This window comes from Maniola jurtina, chromosome 28 (assembly GCF_905333055.1).
Source record: "Maniola jurtina chromosome 28, ilManJurt1.1, whole genome shotgun sequence".
Classification (NCBI taxonomy): Eukaryota; Metazoa; Arthropoda; class Insecta; order Lepidoptera; family Nymphalidae; genus Maniola; species Maniola jurtina.
In genome coordinates, this window is record NC_060056.1 from 1,111,168 (window position 1) to 1,133,669 (window position 22,502).

At 36.9% G+C, this 22,502-nt stretch overlaps 2 protein-coding genes across 3 annotated transcripts in view; one reads left to right on the plus strand and one right to left on the minus strand.

The window, feature by feature from the left end:
* LOC123879640 (zinc finger protein 425-like) overlaps positions 1–5,944 on the plus strand; it is a 60,682-nt gene extending 54,738 nt beyond the window's left edge. Inside the window, exons 15-16 of one of the 2 annotated variants that reach the window (XM_045927445.1) lie at positions 4,441–4,641; positions 5,513–5,944. In XM_045927445.1, coding sequence (XP_045783401.1) covers positions 4,441–4,641; positions 5,513–5,761 — 450 coding nt within the window. In that variant the 3' untranslated portion in view covers positions 5,762–5,944. The remainder of the gene's footprint in view (positions 1–4,440; positions 4,642–5,512) is intronic. The other variant, XM_045927447.1, reaches the window with a different exon arrangement.
* A 2,064-nt stretch (positions 5,945–8,008) lies between these two features.
* LOC123879293 (histone-lysine N-methyltransferase PRDM9-like) lies at positions 8,009–15,319 on the minus strand. Its single transcript, XM_045926937.1, has 8 exons — positions 15,313–15,319; positions 14,512–14,595; positions 13,486–13,562; positions 11,698–11,791; positions 10,574–10,680; positions 10,291–10,436; positions 10,002–10,123; positions 8,009–9,291 (listed from the first exon to the last, which is right to left on the minus strand). Exons 1-8 carry the CDS (start codon positions 15,317–15,319, stop codon positions 8,324–8,326), a joined length of 1,605 nt encoding a protein of 534 aa, XP_045782893.1. The 3' UTR covers positions 8,009–8,323.
* Between the last annotated feature and the right edge of the window lie 7,183 nt (positions 15,320–22,502).

The following is a 22,502-nucleotide window of genomic DNA, read 5'->3' on the forward strand; positions in this document are numbered from 1 at the left end:
GTATGAAACCAGTTCATTAAGTTCAGGTTTAGATTCACAACAAATATAGTACGCGAAAGATGTGGCTTCATGAACCTGTATGGTTTCAGTATGCCCAGATTTACTTTTATCAGAATATTCTCTTAATAAACTTTCAAAATCACCATAAATCACAATTGGTATTCTTTGAGTTCTTTCATAATTATCAAAATATAATTTACTATTTTTCTCTGGAAGAACAGTTTTAATTCTAGCACAATTATGTTTGCATAATTTTTCTTCTGAATTGAAATAAATGAAGCACTCCTCACATAAAAAAATTTTAGACTTATTTTTAGTAAGTTGACTATGAACCAACCGTTCAAAGTTTCTTATCAAACAAAAATGTCTTTTATTGTTTTTAGTAATGTAAAGCAAATTAACATGAACAAGTTTACGCTTGCTGGTTTTGTACAGAGGTCCGTTAATATCACCATTTTTTTCTAAACTGTATATATTAACACTTATGTCAGAATTATTTTTTTCAAATAATGTGATATCCTCAAAAGATGGTGGAAACGACATACCATCTATTTTTAAAACTTTTGAATAATGAGGATATGAAGATACTCTATTAAAGTTTTTATTGGTGGGATACATATGTGCTAATATACTCCACAGAAAACACTTATCATCACTATTTTTAATATTTACACAAGATCTAGTTTTCAGAATTTTTATTGGTAGTGGAATATAGGAGCCTGTCCTTAAAGGATTGTATTTATTAATGTTTACTTCTAAATTATTCAAAGAGTCAAAAGACCAGCCTGATTCTGAATGTTCAAACTCTGATAATTTGTTAAGCAGGCTTTTTACACACTCTAAATATATATTTTTTATGTTTGTGGATTGAAATATTTGTACATATTTAGTATTAAACGACTTCAAAGATTTTTCATTATTTTTTGGCAAAGTAAAAGTCGCAAATAATTCAAAATTTATTTTAAGAGCATTATGTTTCTCAAGACTTCTTTTTACTAAATTACATATCGTATTTACAACTTCAGATAAAAATTGCTCAGGTAACAAAAATTTTTTTGATGGACATACACGATAGCTTAGTATTCTGTTCTTAAAAGCAGTTCCAATTATTTGAACATTATCGAATTCTGTGCGAAGTAAACAATTAGACTTATGAATATAACTTTTCTTGTGTGAAAAGTATTTTGGCACTGTTATATTACAAATATCACAAAAAGTCATTATGAGATTATACTAAGTAAGAGTACTTATTATTTGAAGTTAGTAAAATGCAGTTAAAATTTTCATGCTGGATATAGTGTAGGTTTAACCCCTTTAAAATCTTCCTTAGCAGCAGCGACCAAGCGATTCGTTGCCTGCCAAATTTCTGAGTTGGTATCCATACATGACTTATAAGTAAAAAGGGCGTGACGCCATCGATTACCCGGGCTTATCTTTGATGCTTCAGCAGCGTTATAGATGCGGAGTTCTAAGTAATAATCGCCTTCCGTTATTAATTTCTCTGGTTTTCGCTGTGTAGAATACCCTGATGCTATTTTCTTGGTGATAAAATTTTTAAGTGGTTCAAGCTTTTGCACCACTTCTTCTTCGTACTGAAAAGACAAAAATAATATTTTTAGTTATTAAAATATATTAACTCAGTTAATAAAATGTTTATTAATAAATTGTTTATAGGTTTCCATCAATAAATTCAACAACCCAGAGTTGAGTTGCGAAACCTTCCCTAAAGCTAACAATTTATTTGATCCAGCTCAAGAATCGAACTTGAGACCTTAGGCTCCATATTCAAACGTGCTAAGCTAATATTAACTAATAATTAAATAATTAAATATAATGATGTAAAAAAACCATTAATATCTTCTTAAAGGGTTTAGTTGATGCTTATATTCAGTCAGAATTCTAATATTTCTTGAAAACAATTGTAATAATATTATATTTACAGTAAAATAAAGTGTAATAACTCACCTCAGACTCCCATGAAGGACGTGCAGCCTTGACAGGCTTTTTTTGAAGCGCTTTCTTACGCTTTACAGGAGGTTCCGGTTCAGATTCTGAATCTGACTGCCGCTTTTTTGATTTCTTCAATTTATTGAGTGATTTACTCTTTGAAGTTGAATTTGAAGTTATAGGTAATTCGTCATCCGAATTAAAAGGATTATTACTAAAGTTCGAAGCCCTGTTATAGAAAAAACATTTTTTTAATGTTGTTACATCATACTATTATCTAGTTCTGAAACAATTAAAGATTTTTTGGTGAAATGAAATTTAAACATGTATGTACTTAATGTAACTTTTTAAAATACTATTAGGTAAGAAGTTAATATTAAAAAAATATTATTTCTCTGTAGATGCAACAACTCTTTCATTAAAATATGTAAAAAATAAAAAAAATAAAAAAATACATACATACTGAAGCTAAACAACTGCTTTTTGAAATTTAAAAAATGATTTTTTAAGTGAATTAAGTAAACGTTTGCTCGTTGAAGTGCTCACAAAAGAAATGCGTAGTGAAAACAGTGCTTACAGAATTTAGGTTCTTCTAATAGTCAATCAATAAAGTCAAAAGTTCATAGTATTTGCATAGAATAATGACTCTTAAACATAAAAGTAATTAGAATGACATTCAAAGATCTCATTATTACACACATACATAAGATGCCGCATGCATGTTTAGGATTCCCTATTAGGAAGCAAACTGCAAATATGCAATCCTGCAATACGAGTCATTAGACACCGAAAAAGAATCACTTTTAGTTAACACATGATGTATCCCGACTATACCTACTTTGATATTATTTTTTAACACTCATGGCGTCTGTTCTGTATTTCTACATTAGATAAGTATGCATATTATGCACTATGTAGGTATAGTTTACAGCAGTTGAAATAGTGTAATGCCAAAATACAATATAATATTTCATTAGTTACTTACCAAAAGCGGATCGATTAATAATAATTTTATAAAAATTATCGCCCATTTAGAGAATAAAAAGTACTTATACTTACTTATATGAAATATGATTTTATCGGCAAAAATAGTTAGGTAGAAAGGTGTTAATGTAAATATTTTATGGAATAGTAGGTCTATCAACCGAACTCGATCTACTCTATGAGTCATGATAGCATAGTGATTAAGACGCCCGCTGCCTCCGGTTATAAGTCGGGCAGGGGTTCGATCCCGGGCATGCGCCTCTGACTCGGACACTTGCTTTAGTGGGATACCATAACACTAGAATGAATGAATGAATTGGATGAACCTTAATACTACAACACTTGAATTTTAACCTTCTATTATAAGAGTGTGGTTAGTAATTATTATTGATACTTATATACCGACATACTTACCTGTTCCGGCATAGCATGCTTTCCATCCTAAACTGACACACCACTTACCATGTTTTGAATACTTGAATAAATGAATGAATGAATGATTGAACGATCGTCTTTGAACCTTTATACCGCAACACTTGAATTTTCGATAAGGGAGTGTGGTTACTAATTATACTTATATTAATAAACTGACAAACGTACCTGTTCCGGTTTAGTATGCTTCCATCTTAAACTGACACACCACTTACCATGAGTTGAATACTCGAATAAATGAATGAATGAATGATTGAATGATTGATCGATTGTCTTTGAACCTTTATACCGCAACACTTGAATGTTCGGTAAAGGAGTGTGGTCACTAATTATACTTATATTAATAAACTGACAAACGTACCTGTTCTGGTTTAGTATGCTTCCATCTTAAACTGACACACCACTTACCATGAGTTGAATACTTGAATAAATGAATAAATGAATGATTGAATAATTGAACGATCGTGTTTGAACCTTTATACCGCAACACTTGAATTTTTACTTTACGATAAAGGAGTGTGGTTACTAATTACTTATATTAATAAACTGACATATCTGTTCCGCTTTAACATGCTCCCATCTTAAACTGAACCTCCGCTTAACATAAATTTGAGATGAGTGCTACATTAATTGCATTAGGTAGGTTCTTAAGGGTTCCAGTACAAAATATAAATTATTCTAAATAATCTAATCGATGCTTAAGAATATAATTTCTATAAAATATTCCAACTCAGTATCGTAACTAGTTGCATCACTTAAGAATGTGCTAAATCAACCATTGAATCATCTTTCTACATGAGTTAGTAACAATAACCTGATCATTCTCTTGTAACTGATATCTATTGTGAAAATATTGTGTGTTCTAGCTTAAGTCTTATAGATCCGGCGCGCGCTGGCGCGCCGCGTCATCTAGAGACTTGAGCTAGAACACACAATATTACCCTACTCGCGTCCCATCTTAGACCACATCATCACTTTCCATCAGGTGTGATTGTGGTCAAGCGCTTGCCTATAGTGAATAAAAAAAAAACAAATAGAATAATAAATATAAAATCTAATTAATATTTTCTTTGACAGCATTCGAGCGCGCTAAAAAGCCACATGCTAGTGCATTCTGGCAAGAAGGACGTACAGTGTACCATATGCGACAAGCGGTTCTACTACCAGCGACAGTTGACCATGCACATGGAAATACACAGCGAACCCAAGCGCACGTTCGACTGTCCCGTGTGTGCGCGGAGCTTTACCAGCAAGTCCAATAAGAACAGGCATCTGTGGGTGAGTCTGTCATTTCATTTTAAGTGTGTGACTTCAATTTCAGTGTGTGACTTCAATTTAAGCATGTGTCTGCAATTTGAGTTTGAGACTTCAGTTTGAGTATGTATGCAATTTGAGTGTGTGACTTCAATTTGAGTATGTGTCTACAAGCGCACGTTCGACTGCCCCGTGTGTGCGCGGAGCTTTACCAGCAAGTCAAATAAGAACAGGCATCTGTGGGAGAGTCTGTCATTTCATTTTAAGTGTGTGACTTCAATTTCAGTGTGTGACTTCAATTTAAGCATGTGTCTGCAATTTGAGTTTGAGACTTCAGTTTGAGTATGTATGCAATTTGAGTGTGTGACTTCAAATTCAGTATGTGACTTTAATTTCAGTATTTGACTGCGTTTTGAGTGATTTCAATTTGAGTTAGAACTGCAATTTAAATTTGACTGCTGCTTGAGTGTGTGACTTCAATTTGAGTTTATAACTGGAATTTTAGTATGTGACTTAATTAACGTGCTACCACAATTTGAATGTTCTATGTGTTACTAAGCATAAAATACGATACTTATTAAGTTTTGGGGACTTCGTCTGTGGTGGCGTTTGCTGGCGCGCGTGTTGTGCCTTTTTGGAGTGTTTTTTTGTTAGAAGTGGCCGGTTTTTGTGTTCTGCTGGTGTTTATTGGTGGTGGAACTGACTGGGAAGCGCTCTAAAGAGGCGCCGCGCGTGTGTCGGCGGGCGCCGGCACAGACGAAGTCCATACTTATACATATAGTTTCCCTAACTTGTAAATAACTACAAACTTGACATTGGCTAATCAGTGTAAAGCCAGACGAGAGAGGAAAAAAAAGTTTTGGTTTTTTTTAACAAATGTTTATTTTGTCCACAGACCCACACTCAAGTGTCAAGGCCGTTCAAATGCCACGCGTGCCCCAAAACCTTCGTGTATCCGTCAGAGAGGAAGATTCACATCAACCACGCTCACGCGAACCAGCCTTACCCCAAGAAATCTAAGAACAGGGTCAGAAACAGTCGACCCAAACATATGAAGGAGGTCCCGTATGGCCAAATTGGACCTCACAATAGTATTAATGAGGCCTCGTACTCAAGTGAAACCAGTGTAATGCTTAATGAATGAAAGAAAGTGAAATCTAATTAATAAGTTAAACATTAATTGGTTAAGGGGCAAGCGATGGGTCTACCCGCAAAATTCAAATTTTACTTGGTTTTTCGCAATTTGTAAACTAATGCGACAAAGTAGGCTTATGGCACTTTAATTGCGACAATGGAAGTATCATCCTCACAGGTTTATATAAAAATCTTTACTTGAAAGGGCTCAGTTTAAGAAATTGGTTATAGTATCGACTAAGTGAGTAACTCATGTCAAACTCATTATTTTAACTAATGTCTTAAACTGAACACTTTCAAGTAAAGATTTTTATGTAATCCTGTGAAGATGATACTGCCATTGTCGGAATTAGAATGCCATAAGCCTACTTTGTCGTATTAATTTACAAATTGCGAAAAACCAACTTAAATTTAAATTTCGCGGTTAGACCCGTTTAGTGCGCCTTAAGGATTGGATGTGAAATTAATTATTGTATTAATTGTAAATTATGTAAATATTCATGAATATTATAAATAATATAACTTTTATTTGTCGTTTTTATTCTTGTTACCCGTTACATAGTTTATTGCTTATGCACCCGAAAGCAACCATTCTAAGGGGTATATATTATGTTACGGGCAATTTGATAAGTCCGGGCACTATTAATAATGGCTAGCCTGTATTAATAATGCCCGACTCAATTGGGCAATGTGATTAAAACAGCATGATTAATCACTTTTCCCGGCCATTATGAATAAGGCCCACCCAATCTTGGGCAAAGTAATAAAATAGGTGAACTGTAGTGTTTTTGTTTATTAAATGAAAGAACCTAACCTAACCTAAGCTTTTTTTTATATGTGGGAAAATCCTTATGGATACCACCGTGCTCGGGGAGGCGAGGTGGTTATGTTGGACTCTTACCGACTAAAACCCCACGGCTTACCGTCTCAATCGTACGGTACAGGTACGTATTCAACTACGACCCAGCTAACGGCGCCCGCCAAGGCAGGCCTAGCTCTGGGACTAAAAGGGGCCCCAACACTGTTTAAGGCTCGCCGGAAACAAGGGCTTGCCTTCCAACTCGAGAACCTTGCAAATCAGAGTTCCCACGGGATTTAAAAAAAAACTTAAACACTCCTGCGAAATACTTAGTTGGTAGGTTTAAGTAGACAGGTAGGTATCTAGGTGTTATAATAACAAACACTATGGTGAAGAAACTATTTAATTTAATTATAACTAAATTATTACAATAGCAAAAGTTAAACGAAACCCGTTATTCATGTTTAGTACTTATAAAAAATTATTTTTATAATAGAAAATTAAAAATACTTTCAAAAATGTGCTCAATATATGAAACTATTTAATTATAACTAATTATTACAATAGCAAAAGTAAAACGAAACCCGTTATTCATGTTTAGGTAAGTACTGTACCTATAAATTTATTTATTTGTTATAATAGGAAATTTAAAATAATATCAAAGAAAATGTACTCAAAATATATTTAACTACATACTACTAACTAAGACTAATGACATGTTTAACTTAAAAAAGAATTCAGAACTGTAAAGAACAAAAAAAAATCACAGTGGTTTCGGTTGTCCTTTTAGATTTAATTTATTTTATTTAGATTAAAATTTATTTCACTCTTAGATACTTTTATCACTAAGGGCTGGCGCACATATGGCGGAGCGCAGCGCAGAGCATTTTTCACAGTCAAAATATTATTCTCAGTGTCGGACATTGTCCTCATTGAAATAATATCTAAAATCAATTGTGCATCCGCACGCAGTCCCGCGCGTGCTCGCGCATTCTCTGGTAGAAATTCGCGTAATGTGTCAAGCGATTAGAAAACTTCGCGGGCATGCTCTGCGCTGCGCTCCGCCGCGCTCTGCCATATGTGCGCCAACCCTAACTCTTGTATATCTATGATAAAGTGTAATAAAAAAAAATGTTTCATAAATTAAGGTCTGCACACGCAAAGTACAAAGAAAGCAGTATGGGAGATCACACTGAATGTATGCGTGTCCATTTGTAAGACAAGGGGCTGTATTGAAGCGCTCACATTGCATTACAACTTTGCTTTTTGTGAGGCCAAACTTAACAGCGCTCTCTCCGTCACTTACTCCATACAATCGTAGTCTCAATTTCTTTTGAATATTAAGCAACCAAAGGTCATGAAATTTTGCACACATATTCTAGAAACTAATATCTGTGCCTGTGGTGTCTTACATTTTGCTAAAAATATGTAGTTTTAAAATTACAGGGGCTCAAAGATTTGTATGTGAATTTTTAAGACCGCGTAACTTTGAAACCGAATATTTTAACGGAAATCTGGAAAACCACAGAGATATTAGTTCCCAAGTTTGGACAATGAGAGACGAACTACGTTTGTATGGAGCGAGTGACGGAGAGACCCCTCTTAATGTAACGAAAATAATAGAAAACATACATAAAAACATCATAAAAAAACATAAAAAAATTGCCTTCTCGGCATATTTGAGAAGAATAAAGCAAAAATAAATAAATTAAATTAATATATTCTCATCAATGTGAGTTCTTGAATGTGTGTGTATTGCTGCTATGTGAACATTTATAGCGTTTCAACATATTTCTCACCAGAGTGTTGTGTTTTCATGTGTGTTTTTAAGGTACTGCTACGTGTGGATTTATAATTGCACACCTTACATGAAAAGGGTTTTTCCCCCGTATGAGTTCTCATGTGTCTTTTTAAGGTACTGCTTTGTATACATTTGTAATTGCACACCTTACATGAAAAGGGTTTTTCCCCCGTATGAGTTCTCATGTGTATTTTTAAGCTACCGCTCTGTGTAAATTGGGAATCACAAACCTTGCACGAAAATGGTTTTTCCCCCGTGTGAGTTCTCATGTGATCTTTTAAGTAACCGCTCTGTGTAAATTTGGAATCACAAGCCTTGCACGAAAATGGTTTATCACCCGTGTGGCTTTTCAAGTGTCTAATTAAGTTACATTTTTCCTTAGTCATATATCCACAATAGCTACACTTCAATACATTTTTGTCCTGTGTGTGTAAAATCAAGTGAAGCTTCAAAGATTTTTGTGACTGTGTTTTATAATTGCATATATCACAAAGTAGATCGCTTTGAAGGAAATTTTCGGTTACTTTTATATTGATCTGTTTTGTATCGGTTTGTGAATTATTATTCGCATCTATGTTTTCTGTATTTGTTGTAGTTGGTTGCGTGTGTTTAGCTTTCTTTACCCAGTGGTAAAGTTCGTCTACATCATTCTGTTTGTCACTAGAAGTATTTTTAAAGGCTTCGATGTTTTCGTTATTTGGAATATTTGGTTCATTTGAAGTTTCTTTAGTCTTTTTTATCGGCGGTACGTATTTTTTGATGGAAGATTTTTTAGGTTTCTTAACTTTTGGTTCATCTGATTTCTTTTCGCATTTTTGTTGGTTTTCTTTATTGTTACTGTTTACTCGTTTGGTTTGATTTAATTTAGGTTCAACTTCCTTGGAAGATACGGTATGTGGTGTCTCTTTTAGGGTCTTCGCAGTTTTCTTGGGAGGAGCTCCTGTAACGAAAGATCAATTTAATGATACAATTCATATTTTAAGAAATAAGTAGTCTTATCTACTAAAATACTATACAGTACAGTAGAATCTTTTTTAAAAAAAAGTGTGAGCCTCGATAGCAGTTTTTATTTAGAAAATATCTATAGTACAACAAATCTGTGCAGGCTGTAACCATAACACTAGCAAAAATTTATCGAAGAATCTGAAAATCTGGGGAAACAAAAAAATTAAAACAAAAGAATATTAACTAGTCATTTTAATCATGACTAACATTCGCCTTTGCCCTCCAACTAAGCGTTAAGCTTGTGCTTGGAGTGGGCCCGACAATAGTGCAACCGATGGGGTTTGGACCTCCGACCTTTCGGTTTTCAGTCTGCTCTTATAACCGTTGAGCTATTGAGGCTACAATGACGTCAAGATAAAGTTTATCGGGCGGTTGTGAAACATGCCCTAAGTCTGCGTCTAAATATTCAAAAGGGAAGGCTGACTGACTGACTGGCTGGCTGGTATCTATCAATGCACAGCTCAAACTACTTGAGCGATCGGGCTGGGCATGCAGGTAGCTATTATGACGTACACATCCGCTAAGGATTTTTGGAATTTCAAACCCTAGGGGGTAAAATAGGAGTTTAAAAGTGTAGTCTACGCGGACGAAGTCGCGGGCATAAGCTAGTAATTTATGATGAAATTGAAGATAATGTTTAGGTACCGAATTTCTGCGCGTACTCGTTGGGGCGGTTGTAGGCGCGTAAGTCGACGCGCAGCATGTTCGCGAACTGCGCGCCGTAGAACACCAGCAGCTCCGTGAAACGGGGAATTGCTTTGATCGTCCTGAAATGGGTATTTTTCTTTAAAATTAGTGAGAAACACACTAAATGAGTGAAAATTACATAACATGATTATTTGAAAAGTGGCATAAAATTCTAATTTTAGTACCAAGAGTACCTACCTATTCAATTAAAAAAAAAAGAAAAGTTTGTATGGAGGATATACAAAACCTGTAATACAGCTCGCCCCTGTACTGGTAAGCGAGCAGGTTCTGCTCGCACCAATGTCGCGAGCAGTTCACATAGCGCATCCAGTTGGAATTGTTCTCGTCTTCGGCGTCTATTACGTGCGAGCGTTTGCCGTTACGATCGTATATCTATACAAACAATATTGCATGACACTCGGGATATTTTTATTCCAGGAAAATATCTTTATTTTACAGATAAGTAGATTTGAAAATACGTATATTCTGTTCAGTAATTTGCGGGATACATAGTATGGAGTGTGGGTTACCTGCCAGCAATACAAGGAGGTGGCCGCCTTGGCCCGCACGCCGCGGTAGGGGCCGAAGCGCACCCCACTGGGCAACGCCAGCGAACTGAACACTCCCACACCAGCTCCTACAGGACGGTACGGAGTTGCGTTCAAAATTTTCAAATCAGTTTAACCTAAGTCTGTTAAGGCCTGAATTACTTATCGGTATTTAAACCTAAGATTAAGGCCGAAATGTTCTGTAATAGTCGTTAATTTCGGTCTTTTATCAGAATTCACTCTGTAAATCTTAATTTTTATATATAGTCTAAAAAATCAAATCAGATTGAAATCCGAGTACCCCGACTTCACGCAAACTTGTCTGTCCTACAAGCAGAAGCTCATTAAAGGAAGAGAAAATCAAGTTAGGTAGGTGAAGCTGAATGAAGGGATGACGGAGCACTTCAGGAGTAGAACATTAAAAGAAACTAAACGTTAATTGCTTTGGTTAACTAGGTATTAAACCAAAGATTTACCTAGCACTGGCGCAAGTCCGAAGTATAATTATTATCACAGTTTGGACTTTACCAATTAACACTTGGTAAATCTTAAATATAACTTACTTAGTTTTTACAATAACATAATTATTAAGTAAAAAATAGGTGCTCGAGAGAATCTTATTGTGAACAAAACATTTTGAAGCCACTAACAATATAAGATGTATAAAGCTAGGTACATAATATTTTTATTTTCGAACCCATGGCCATCTTTAGATAGGCAAAGACCAACGATCTCAGTGAGTTAGGGCACGTTAGGGCCATGAAAACTTGGACATAAAAAAAAACATTTGTATGGAATTTTTTTTAATTTTATTTGGTCACTTTACTTCAGCATTGTATTTATCAGATCAAAGTAGCATGGGTACGTGTCGTCATTATATACTAATTACCAAACACCCTGTATACCTATCTACATCTTTATAAGAATGATTTGATAGATTATTATACATAATTATTATACTAACTAGGCGATCGATGAGAATTTTTTATTTGATGCGATTTTTGACAAAACTAATGGTCTAGAATGAATAGGTCTTACATGAAAAGGATAGGAAATGAAATAAATAAGTGTGTGAGTAAATAGAGTTGGTTGGTGGGGAGTGGAACCTGGGATGCCGGAGCGCGCGAGGTGCAGGAAGGCGTGCGGGATGGTAAGCGCAGCGCGGGGCACTCCGGCCGGGCAGCGCGCCGGCGCCGGCACCTGACAACCAGTGCGACACGCTTAGACTGAGATTTACGAGTATAGAGCCAGCCCACTTTGACTTAGCTTACACTTAAGACACTGTTAAAACGAGACAGTGTTATATCACTGGCATAAACCTGTCTCGTTTTACTGAAACTTAAGTCTAAGCAAAGTCAAAGTGCGCTCTATAGATTTCAACCTGAGTCTGAGATTTATGGAGCGCACTTTGTTTTAGTTTAGACTTAGGACACTGTTAAAACGAGACAGAGTTATATCACTGGCATAAATCTGTCTCGTTTTAACTGAAACTTAAGTCTAAGCAAAGTCAAAGTGCGCTCTATAGATCTCAGCCCTAGCGCTGGGTACAGAGTTCACTACAGGCAGGCGCGCCACTAAAGGTGAAACGGTACTCGCTTACCTCGACTGTTTACCTGTTACTATCATTCTTTATAGCCAGGTAGTTATAGCTTACTTTTTAACACACTTAAAAAAAGAAGATTTTCAATATTTTTTGGTGATAAATAACTCAAAAAGTGTTTATAGAAGTTCTTCTCAGTAGGAACGGCATTCCAAACCAGTGGTAAATTATTTTGACGATTCAAAAGCACTTGTAAAAGTTTATTTGAATAAAAATATATACTATTCTATTCTATAAGTCGGAGGATGTTGGTTGTATTTGAAGGATTAAGTGAGTGGCGCTAGTGTAATATGGCTGGCACCGTGTCGAGACCCGTACTCAGTAGTGGGCCAGCGATAAGTCGGAGGATAGTGGTTGTATTTGAAGGATTAAGTGAGTGGTGCTAGTGTAAGTGGCTGGCACCGTGTCGAGACCCGTACTCAGTAGTGGGCCAGCGATAAGTCGGAGGATGTTGGTTGTGTTTGAAGGATTAAATGAGTGGCGCTAGTGTAATATGGCTGGCACCGTGTCGAGACCCGTACTCAGTAGTGGGCCAGCGATAAGTCGGAGGATGTTGGCTGTGTTTGAAGGATTAAGTGAGTGGCTCTAGTGTAATGTGGCTGGCACCGTGTCAAGACCCGTACTCAGTAGTGGGCCAGCGATAAGTCGGAGGATGTTGGTTGTGTTTGAAGGATTAAATGAGTGGCGCTAGTGTAATGTGGCTGGCACCGTGTCAAGACCCGTACTCAGTAGTGGGCCAGCGATAAGTCGGAGGATGTTGGTTGTGTTTGAAGGATTAAATGAGTGGCGCTAGTGTAATGTGGCTGGCACCGTGTCAAGACCCGTACTCAGTAGTGGGCCAGCGATAAGTCGGAGGATGTTGGTTGTGTTTGAAGGATTAAATGAGTGGCGCTAGTGTAATGTGGCTGGCACCGTGTCAAGACCCGTACTCAGTAGTGGGCCAGCGATAAGTCGGAGGATGTTGGTTGTGTTTGAAGGATTAAATGAGTGGCGCTAGTGTAATGTGGCTGGCACCGTGTCAAGACCCGTACTCAGTAGTGGGCCAGCGATAAGTCGGAGGATGTTGGTTGTGTTTGAAGGATTAAATGAGTGGCGCTAGTGTAATGTGGCTGGCACCGTGTCAAGACCCGTACTCAGTAGTGGGCCAGCGATAAGTCGGAGGATGTTGGTTGTGTTTGAAGGATTAAATGAGTGGCGCTAGTGTAATGTGGCTGGCACCGTGTCAAGACCCGTACTCAGTAGTGGGCCAGCGATAAGTCGGAGGATGTTGGTTGTGCTTGAAGGGTTGGCCTACCTGGTCGTCGGGCACTACAAGCAGCGGGCCGTGTATGGAGCAGTACTCGTACACGTAGTCGCGGCATTCCGTGCACACTGCAACACCACACTAGTATTCACACTTAGCTACCATATTGGTTTACTCTAGTTTTATTCTAGACTAGCGCTTCGCTGTTATCAGACCTGCTAGCAAGTGATGATGTAGCCTAAAATGGAATACACTTGCCTAGAAGATACCTATACTCTTGATTTGAAGGTACTCATATTAAAAGTGGAGGGGAAAACATGATGCCGGTAGGGCGTTCCCCTCTCTCTCGATCAAAAAGATTTAACAGTTTTAAGTATTTTGCTAAATCAATACTCATAACATAAAATATCGTAGAAACGCAAAACATGTAAATTGTAATAATGGGCAAGGGGTCGGTAATAGCTGCAATTACCTTATTTAAATTGTCTCTGGTTCAAACTAATCTATCTTTTTAGAAACAATTATACAGGGTGTTTAAGCCAGAACGCTAGCAAAAACTTAGCGTTATTATTATACTACCTTATCATAATCCAATGCCAATAACCATTTGCCTATCTTACATAACCGTATTTTTAAAAATCCAATTTTTCAAATATGTAACCAATTTTTCAAACCGGCATTGTATAGCGTGCAAAAATCGGGTCAATGGCCCACATACGACGCGGCATTGACTTCAATTAACCTATTTATGGAACGTTCGTTGACCTCTAGCTTCAGTCAGGTGTTTTATTATAATTACTTATATTATATTATTATTATAATAATACAGGAATTTTAATTTATTTATCGTAGTTTTTTTATGGTATCCTATCACTTATCAGTAATCATCAGTAAGCTACCACCTGTTTTCGTTTTTCCTAGCGTTTCTGGACTTTCTGGTAACACCCTGTATAGGTACCTACAAGGAAATTACTAAAACACATTATCTTTCGCGCAGATGTCTAATCTCTGTGGAGATTGACTGCCGTGGCTGTATTTCGGTCTAGAGGTGGAGTTATTATAGGTACTCATACTCACACACATACTCGTCCGCGGCCGGCGGCTCTAGCTCAGCGTAACTGACGCGCGGCTGTTTGCGCAGGTCGCGAGACATCCTCACTACTGCAATATAATATAATAAAATAAGTAATATAATAAAAACTGCAATAAAATATTATTTAACAGTCTATGTTCCTTATATGCGTACTTCATATATACTTTTCTATCTACCAGTTTACACATACAGTAGAAAGCAACACCGCCATAAATGACATCGGACGTCCATATAACATTCATGGATATTTTCATTAGAAGTTTGGAACTATTCTGAACTAATAATGTTATGTTTCTACACTATCCGTGAATAACTCATTGAAAAATTACGAAAATCTTACCTTTAACGCCTTTGTAGCTCTCGTTTCAACTTTTTATTTCACTTTCACGCTCACAGACGACAATCCTGAGTTAACTTTCCCGCCGAATTGTGTAAAATTTATTAGTTTTTCCCGCCAATACGTATAATTGCTTATAAACCAATCATGTAAGCACACAGTATAGTACCAACATTAAGAAAAAAATGGATTAAAAATAATGCCGACTGTACACACTGGGCGCCTTACTTAGACACACGCCTTGTACACACTCCGGTTTGGTTTGTGCTCGTCCCGATTTTCTTGCTTCAAGTACTCCTAATTAGTAGACTCTTGCTGAAGAAATATGATGCTAAGATTTTTTGGCGCAACTGAAAAGTGGCCAGTCGAGTCATTAAGATTTCTGAATAAAAGGTGCCAAATAAATCTTGGTGTGAATACACTTTGAGCGCAGAGCGAGTATGTATACCCGTCATACTAACCGGCCGGCTATCATGGAGCATAAAAGAAATCATGCAGGACTTCGTCTGTGTTGGTGTTAGCTGGCGAGCGTGCTCTGCCTTTTTGGAGTGTTTTTTTTTTTTGTTGTTAAAACTGACTGGAAAGCGCTCTAAGGGGGTGCCGTGCGTGTGTCGGCGAGCGCCGGCACAGACGGTAAGTGATCTGTGCAGACGGGGTCCATACTTGTATAGTTTGACTAACTTGTTACAAATAACTACAAACTTGACATTAGCTTATCTTTGTAAAGCCATATGAGAGAGGGGGGAAAAAAAGAAATAATGCAGAAATCCAATCTACTACGGTCTACGACCTTTGCCTTTCCTGAAAGGGATAAAATCAACATCATCAACCAATAAGAATATTATCCTACTCTATGGTTGTAAGTCCATTTAAAAAAAAAAATGACTGACCGGTAGCGTGTGCTTGCGTGTGCTTGTGTGGCAACTGGCAACTGGCGTGGCATGCGCTGTGCTTATATCTATTTTTAATTTTTAACATAACCTCCCTTGGTGCATGGCAGCGTGCGGTATTTTAACAATTATCATTTCAATAAATATTTAGTAAGTTTTATGGAGATGCAGTGTTCCGTGAGGTATGTGAGTATACATATAAAAACGCTCTCAAATCTGTTTCAATTACCCTTATCGAGTATGCATTTCGTGTCGATTTACATAACATTGATTAATGTCATTTTTCCTGAATTGGCCCCACGCTGTACCAAAATCGCCTTTTTTCTATATTGTATTGCTGTGAGTGTCGCATTTTCTTGAATAATTAACGTTAACAGATATCGGCGTAGAAATTTATTTTCGTATTGGATTAAATTTAATAGGTAAAATAGTCGGCCATGCATAGGCTGTACCGGCTTTAATATGATTGCGGTCGCATGAGCTACGCTCTACCAAAACACTTAAATTGTAAGCGACTATACAGCTGCTCAAGCAACCGCGTGTTTGCCATATTACGGTTTTGTCTAAGTCTATTCATACATAATATAACCTTTTCACTTTCTGTGCCTAATTGTTCTATCTTGATCTGGAGTCATTGTGCATTATTTCATAATAGGATCAAATCATCTGCAAACAGGTGATTCAGTTTTTCTCCATTTATCTTTAAACTTTAAACCTTATTGTCCCAAATAAGGCTTCTGAATGTACATTTAAGTACCGCAGAGCTGATACAGCTTTGGTGATAATGGTCACCTTATTTCATGCCTACAAGGATCCTAAACTCTTCCCGGCTGCTCAAGTTGTATTTTTAACCCCGACCCAAAAAGAGGGGTGTTATAAGTTTGAAGTGTGTATCTGTCAGTGGCATCGTAGCTCTTAAACTAATGAACCAATTTTAATTTAGTTTTTTTGTTTAAAAGGTGGCTTGATCGAGAGTGTTCTTAGCTATAATCCAAGAAAATCGGTTCAGCCGTTTGAAAGTTATCAGCTCTTTTCTAGTTACTGTAACCTTCACTTGTCGGGGTGTTATAAATTTTTAATTTACACTGTCATACTGTTTTTGTACATTTCTGTTATGATCCGCGTGTATATTTTAGCAATACCCTGGTCTTAATTTAAGGTAGAGAACCTTAATTAATTATTATAGATATGTAATTATACTACAACAACTATTATAATATATATCACACTTCACACTAATATTATAAAGGTGAAAGTTTGTATGTGTGTGTGTGTCTGTGTGTCTGTATGTTTGTTACTCCTTCACGCAAAAACTACTGGACGGATTTGGCTGTTTGGAATGGAGATAGATAATATCCTGGATTAGCACATAGGCTACTTTTTATCCCGGAAAATCAAAGAGTTCCCACGGGATTTCGTTAAACATAAATCCACGCGGACGAAGTCGCGGGCATCGGCTAGTACTTGTATAGTTTATAACTTCATCTGAAAATTTGGTTTTTTAAAAGGTGCAGTAGGAACTCTGATTTTTTGAGAGTAGTCTAAAGTAGTTTGAGCGTGTGACCATATACTTGAAAATGAAGACCGTACGGGAGAGTTATCATATTTTATTTCAGCAATCAAGAAGACATTCTACCAAACAGGCCTCAACAACCAACTCTTGAAGACATTCTACCAAACAGGCCTCAACAACCAACTCTTGGACTTGTACTGAAGAGGAACCTTATTCTTGCAAGATGGCTTTGAATGCTTACAAGAATAAGGTTTCTCTCCCGTCTGAGTCCTGATCAGCCAATCAAAATCAGAGATGTAAGCTCTCTTTGCATTTTGTATCGCCTTTATAATGGGGAGTGCTCTGAAGAGCTGTTTGACCTCATTCCACCTTCCTTTTTTAGGGTTCTGTACCTCAAAAAGAAAAACAGAACCCTAATAGGATCACTTTGTTGTCTGTCTGTCCGTTGTGTCTGTCAAGAAAACCTATAGGGTACTTCCTGTTGACCTAGAATCATGAAATTTGGCGGGTAGGTAGGTCTTATAGCACAAGTAAAGAAATAAATCTGAAAACCAAGAATTTGTGGTTACATCATTAATAAAAAATTTCAATTTTTGTAAGTAAGTGGGGTATCATATGAAAGGGCTTTACCTTTATATTCCAAAACAGATTTTTATTTATTTTTATGTACATATAATAGTTTTTGATTTACCGTTTAAAATGTTGGATAAAATACCCGAGTACGGAACCCTCAGTGCGCGAGCCTGACTAGCACTTGGCCGGTTTTTTCCTTTACTTGTGCTATAAGACCTACCTACCTGCCTCTCAGGATTCTAGGTCAACGGGAAGTACCCTGTAGATTTTGTTGACGGACACGACAGACGTACATTTCTATATTTTTCTGTGTACTGTTCCCAAATGTAAGAATATTTTTCTATTTACTTTAATGTTTATGACATGTATTTTATACTTTGTAGCAACAAAAAAAATCTTTTCTTTTACTTGCAAGCTTGCTATCAACGCGTCTTAAATACTTACAAGAAAAGGGTTTCTCTCCAATATGAGACCTAAGTAACTAACAAAATAGAATAGAATAGAATAGATTTTTATTCAAATAAACTTTTACAAGTGCTTTTGAATCGTCAAATAATTTACCTCTGGTTCTCTTAAACCAAATATAAACACCTATCTGTGAAATTCACACTACCTTGAATGAACTTACAACTTAATGTAACTTATAACTTACTTAAAAAACAAATGCGCCCTGCCGGGTTAAGAATTCTTTTGTGAATAAACGACAAGACAAAAAATGGAAGCAGTGATAGTAAATAAATTCTACGAAAAAATGGACTCATCCTAGAGGGAGGTCTTTTTCTTGCAAGCTTTTTTTCTTTCTCTCTTCTGGCTTTACAAAGATTAACCAATGTCAAGTTTGTAGTTATTTGTAACAAGTTAGTTAAACTATACAAGTATGGACCCCGTCTGTGCCGGCGCTCGCCGACACACGCACGGCACCCCCTTAGAGCGCTTTCCAGTCAGTTTTAACAAAAAAAACACTCCAAAAAAACACAACACGCACGCCAGCAAACGCCACCACAGACGAAGTCCCTTGCAAGCTTGCTATCAACGCGTCTATAAATGCTTACAAGAAAAAGGCTTTTCACAAGTGTAAGACTTAGGCAACTGACAACCCAAATATTAACACCAATCTGTGAAATTTACACCATGTCGATGAACTTAAAACTTAATACCAAATGCCCTCTGCCTGGCAAAGAAAGAATTTGTGAAAAATTTTGTCATTTATCTTAGTAAACGACCAGTCAAAATACTAGTTTTGGTAGTGAAAGTAAATATTCTACGACAAAATGGACTCATCCTAGTGGGAGGCCTTTTTCTTGCAAGCTTGCTATCAATGCGTCTATAAACGCTTACAAGAAAAAGGCTTTTCACAGGTGTGAGTCCTGATTCCTGAGCAACTAACAACCCAAATATAAACACCAATCTGAAATTTGAAACTTTGAGAAAACCTAACTGTTAAAGAAAGATTATGTGAATAAAAGTTTTGGAAACAGTGAAACTAAATACTGTACGAAACAAGATAAAACCCGACTGCGGCCGTCTTAATAAACGCTGAAATATTATAGTAATACATATTTTAATGTTGTTGTAGATTTATATTTATGAACTCAGAATTTGGATACAAACAGACATACCCACGTACATACATACATAGACTGCTAAAATCAAACCCCTTCCTTTTGGCTTTGCCGCAGTCGGGTAAAAAATGGACTCATCCTAGAGGAAGGCCTTTTTCTTGTAAGCTTGCTATCAACGCGTGAATTGCTTACAAGAAAAGGGTTTCTCGTCAGTGTGATACCTAACTACTAAAGGAATGTGGCTTTTCACTAGTATCGGTCCTGTGCAATATTAACTCTCATATCAGAGGGAGACTTTATTCTTGTAGAATGTGACTGTAAAATGTGTTCTATCTTTTTTTTTTTTCTTTAAATCTGGCTTTACTCTGATTAGCCAATGTCAAGTTTGTGATATTTTCAAGTTATTGAATTTATACAAGTATGGACTCCGTCTGCGCCGGCGCCCGCCGACATACGCGCGGCGCCCCCTCAGAGCGCTTCCCAGTCAGTTCCACCACCAAAAAACACCAACTAACACAAAAACCAGCCACTCTTAACAAAAAAAAAACACTCCAAACAAGCACAGCACGCGCGCCAGCAAACGCCATCGCAGACGAAGTCCTGTTCTATCTTTTCAGGATTTGAATTTAAATATTCTACGAAATAGACAAAAATCGACAACAGACTCATACTAGAGGGAGGCCTTATTCTTGCAAGGTCGCTATCAAAGCGTCTAGCTTGCAAGAGTAAGGCTTAATTTTCACTGGTGTGAGTCCCGAGCAACTAACAATCCAAATAGTGGACTCACATGAGAACTCATACTAGATGGATAGTTCTATCTTTTTTAGGATGAGAATTTAAATATTCTACGAAAAAAGAAAAAGTCGACAAAAGGACTCATACGAGAGGGAGGCCTTATACTTGCAAGCTTGCTATCAATGCGTCTATAAATGCTTACAAGAATATGGCTTTTCACTAGTGTGAGTCATGATCAACTAACAACTCTCTTCAGTGAAAGAAGTCTTCTTCTTGGAGACATCTTTGAGGCCATGGATTTTTCACCCATTCTAAAATCGCCCAACATGCCTAAAGACGTTTCCACTTCAAAACCAACACGAGGACTCATTCTTGAGGGAGACCTTACGCTTGCAAGCTTGCTTTAAAAGCGTCTATAGCTTACAAGCATAAGGCTTTTCGCTAGTGTGAGTCCTAAGCACAACAATCCAATCCGAGATGCGAGACCTGAGTAAATTATCAAATATAATATAAATGGAGTGTATTTAAAACGCTAACAAAAATTATAATAATATAATACCTAAACACAATCCAATACCAATAACTTTTACTTGTAGTTTTAGTTATTTTACTATTATAAAACCCGCAACGTATAGCGTGCAAAACTTAGAGTCACCGCGGCACTTATCTACGCAACGTTCGTTGACCTCTAATGTCAGCCGGATGTTTCATTTGCTGGACTTATAGGAAATATAGTTTCATTTACATCCCGTTTATGGATTTATAATATTTGCTTTTGTGCTGTGTATGTATTTTTTATTTGTGTTTATAGGAGAGCGTCGCAAGGTTGGGAAAGTTATGGTAAAATATTATGGTTCAATTTTTTTCAGGATATGAATTTGATTAATACTCTACGAAAAAAGATAAAAATTGACTCTCATACTAGAGGCAGACCTTATACTTGCAAGCTTGCTGAAAGGCTTCTCGCTAGTGGGAGTCCTGAGCGACTAAAAAAATTTTCAAAAGAAAAATAAAACCGACTTCAAAAACCAAAAACACTAAAAAGTAGAAAATAATTTTTGTTTAGCTACACATGTAATGTACCTAGGTATGAAGTCGAGCGAGCATATTAAAACAATATTAGAAATCCAAGAGTGAAGCTCGCCCGACTTCATACCTAGGTACATTACATGTGTAGCTAAACAAAAAATATTTTCTACTTTTTAGTGTTTTTGGTTTTTGAAGTCGGTTTTATTTTTCTTTTGAAAATTTTTTATTTCACAATTTTTAGTGGCCCCACTGTACTATAATATGCTATGCCCAGTTAAAACCCTACTGTTTACTGAGCTATTACAGTGATCGCGAGCAATTTGCTCTTATCCATTGAGGAGTTCTGTTCTCCATCTCCGAAGATATTCATCAGATCTTCACCAAATTTATATGGGACCACCTGCACAGTAATACTCTTTCAAACAAAAAAAAATTTCCAAATCGGTCCAGGGGTCTTTGAGTAATCGGGGAACATACATAAAAAAAAAAGATCCCGACGAATTGAGAACCTCCTCCTATTTTGGAAGTCGGTTAAAAATCTAAATACTCCCAACAAGAAACCCTACTGGGGAAGGATGTTAATGTAGAATCCATCCATACTTCATACTAATATTATAAATGCGTGTGTCTGTCTGTCAGCTAACTTTTCACGGTTCAACAGCTTAACCGATTTTGCTGTTTAGTACAGAGTTAGCTTCATCCTGGGGATGGAAACAGGTTACTTTTATCTCGGAAAATCAAAGAGTTCCCACGGGATTCTTAAAGGTCCATCCGTTTAGCCGATTTACAAGTTTAGTTCAGAGGTAGCTTGCGTCTCGGAAATCGATATAGGCAACTTTTTATCTCGAAAAATCGAAGAGTTCGCCCGGTATTTTTAAAAACCTTAATCCACGCGGACGAAGTCGCGGGCATCATCTAGTGTCTCTATAAAAAGAAATGTTTCATTTTTTCAGGATGCGAATTTCATTTATATTCTACGAGAAAAGACGAAAATTGACAAGAGGACTCATCCTAGAGGGAGACCTTTCTCTTGCAAGCTTGCTGTCGACGCGTCTTAGCTTACAAGAGAAAGGTTTTTCACCAGTGTGAATCCCGAGAAACTTATTATCACATTAACATTATAAAGGCGAAAGTTTGTGTGTATGTGTGTGTGTATGTTTGTTACTCCTTCACGCAAAAACTACTGGAAGGATTTGGCTGAAATTTAGAATGGAGATAGATAATATCCTGGATTAGCACACAGGCTTCGTTTTATCCCGGTAAATCAAAAAGTTCCTACGGGATTTCGAAAAACCTAAATCCACGTGGGCGAAGTCGCGGGCATCGGCTAGTTCAA

Coding starts and splice junctions, on each gene's coding strand:
- LOC123879293 (XM_045926937.1), bottom strand. Junction 11,792..13,485: donor TTGTAGTGCCCGACGACCAG/GTAGGCCAACCC, acceptor ACTGGTTGTCAG/GTGCCGGCGCCGGCGCGCTG. Junction 10,437..10,573: donor CCTCCTTGTATTGCTGGCAG/GTAACCCACACT, acceptor TTGTTTGTATAG/ATATACGATCGTAACGGCAA.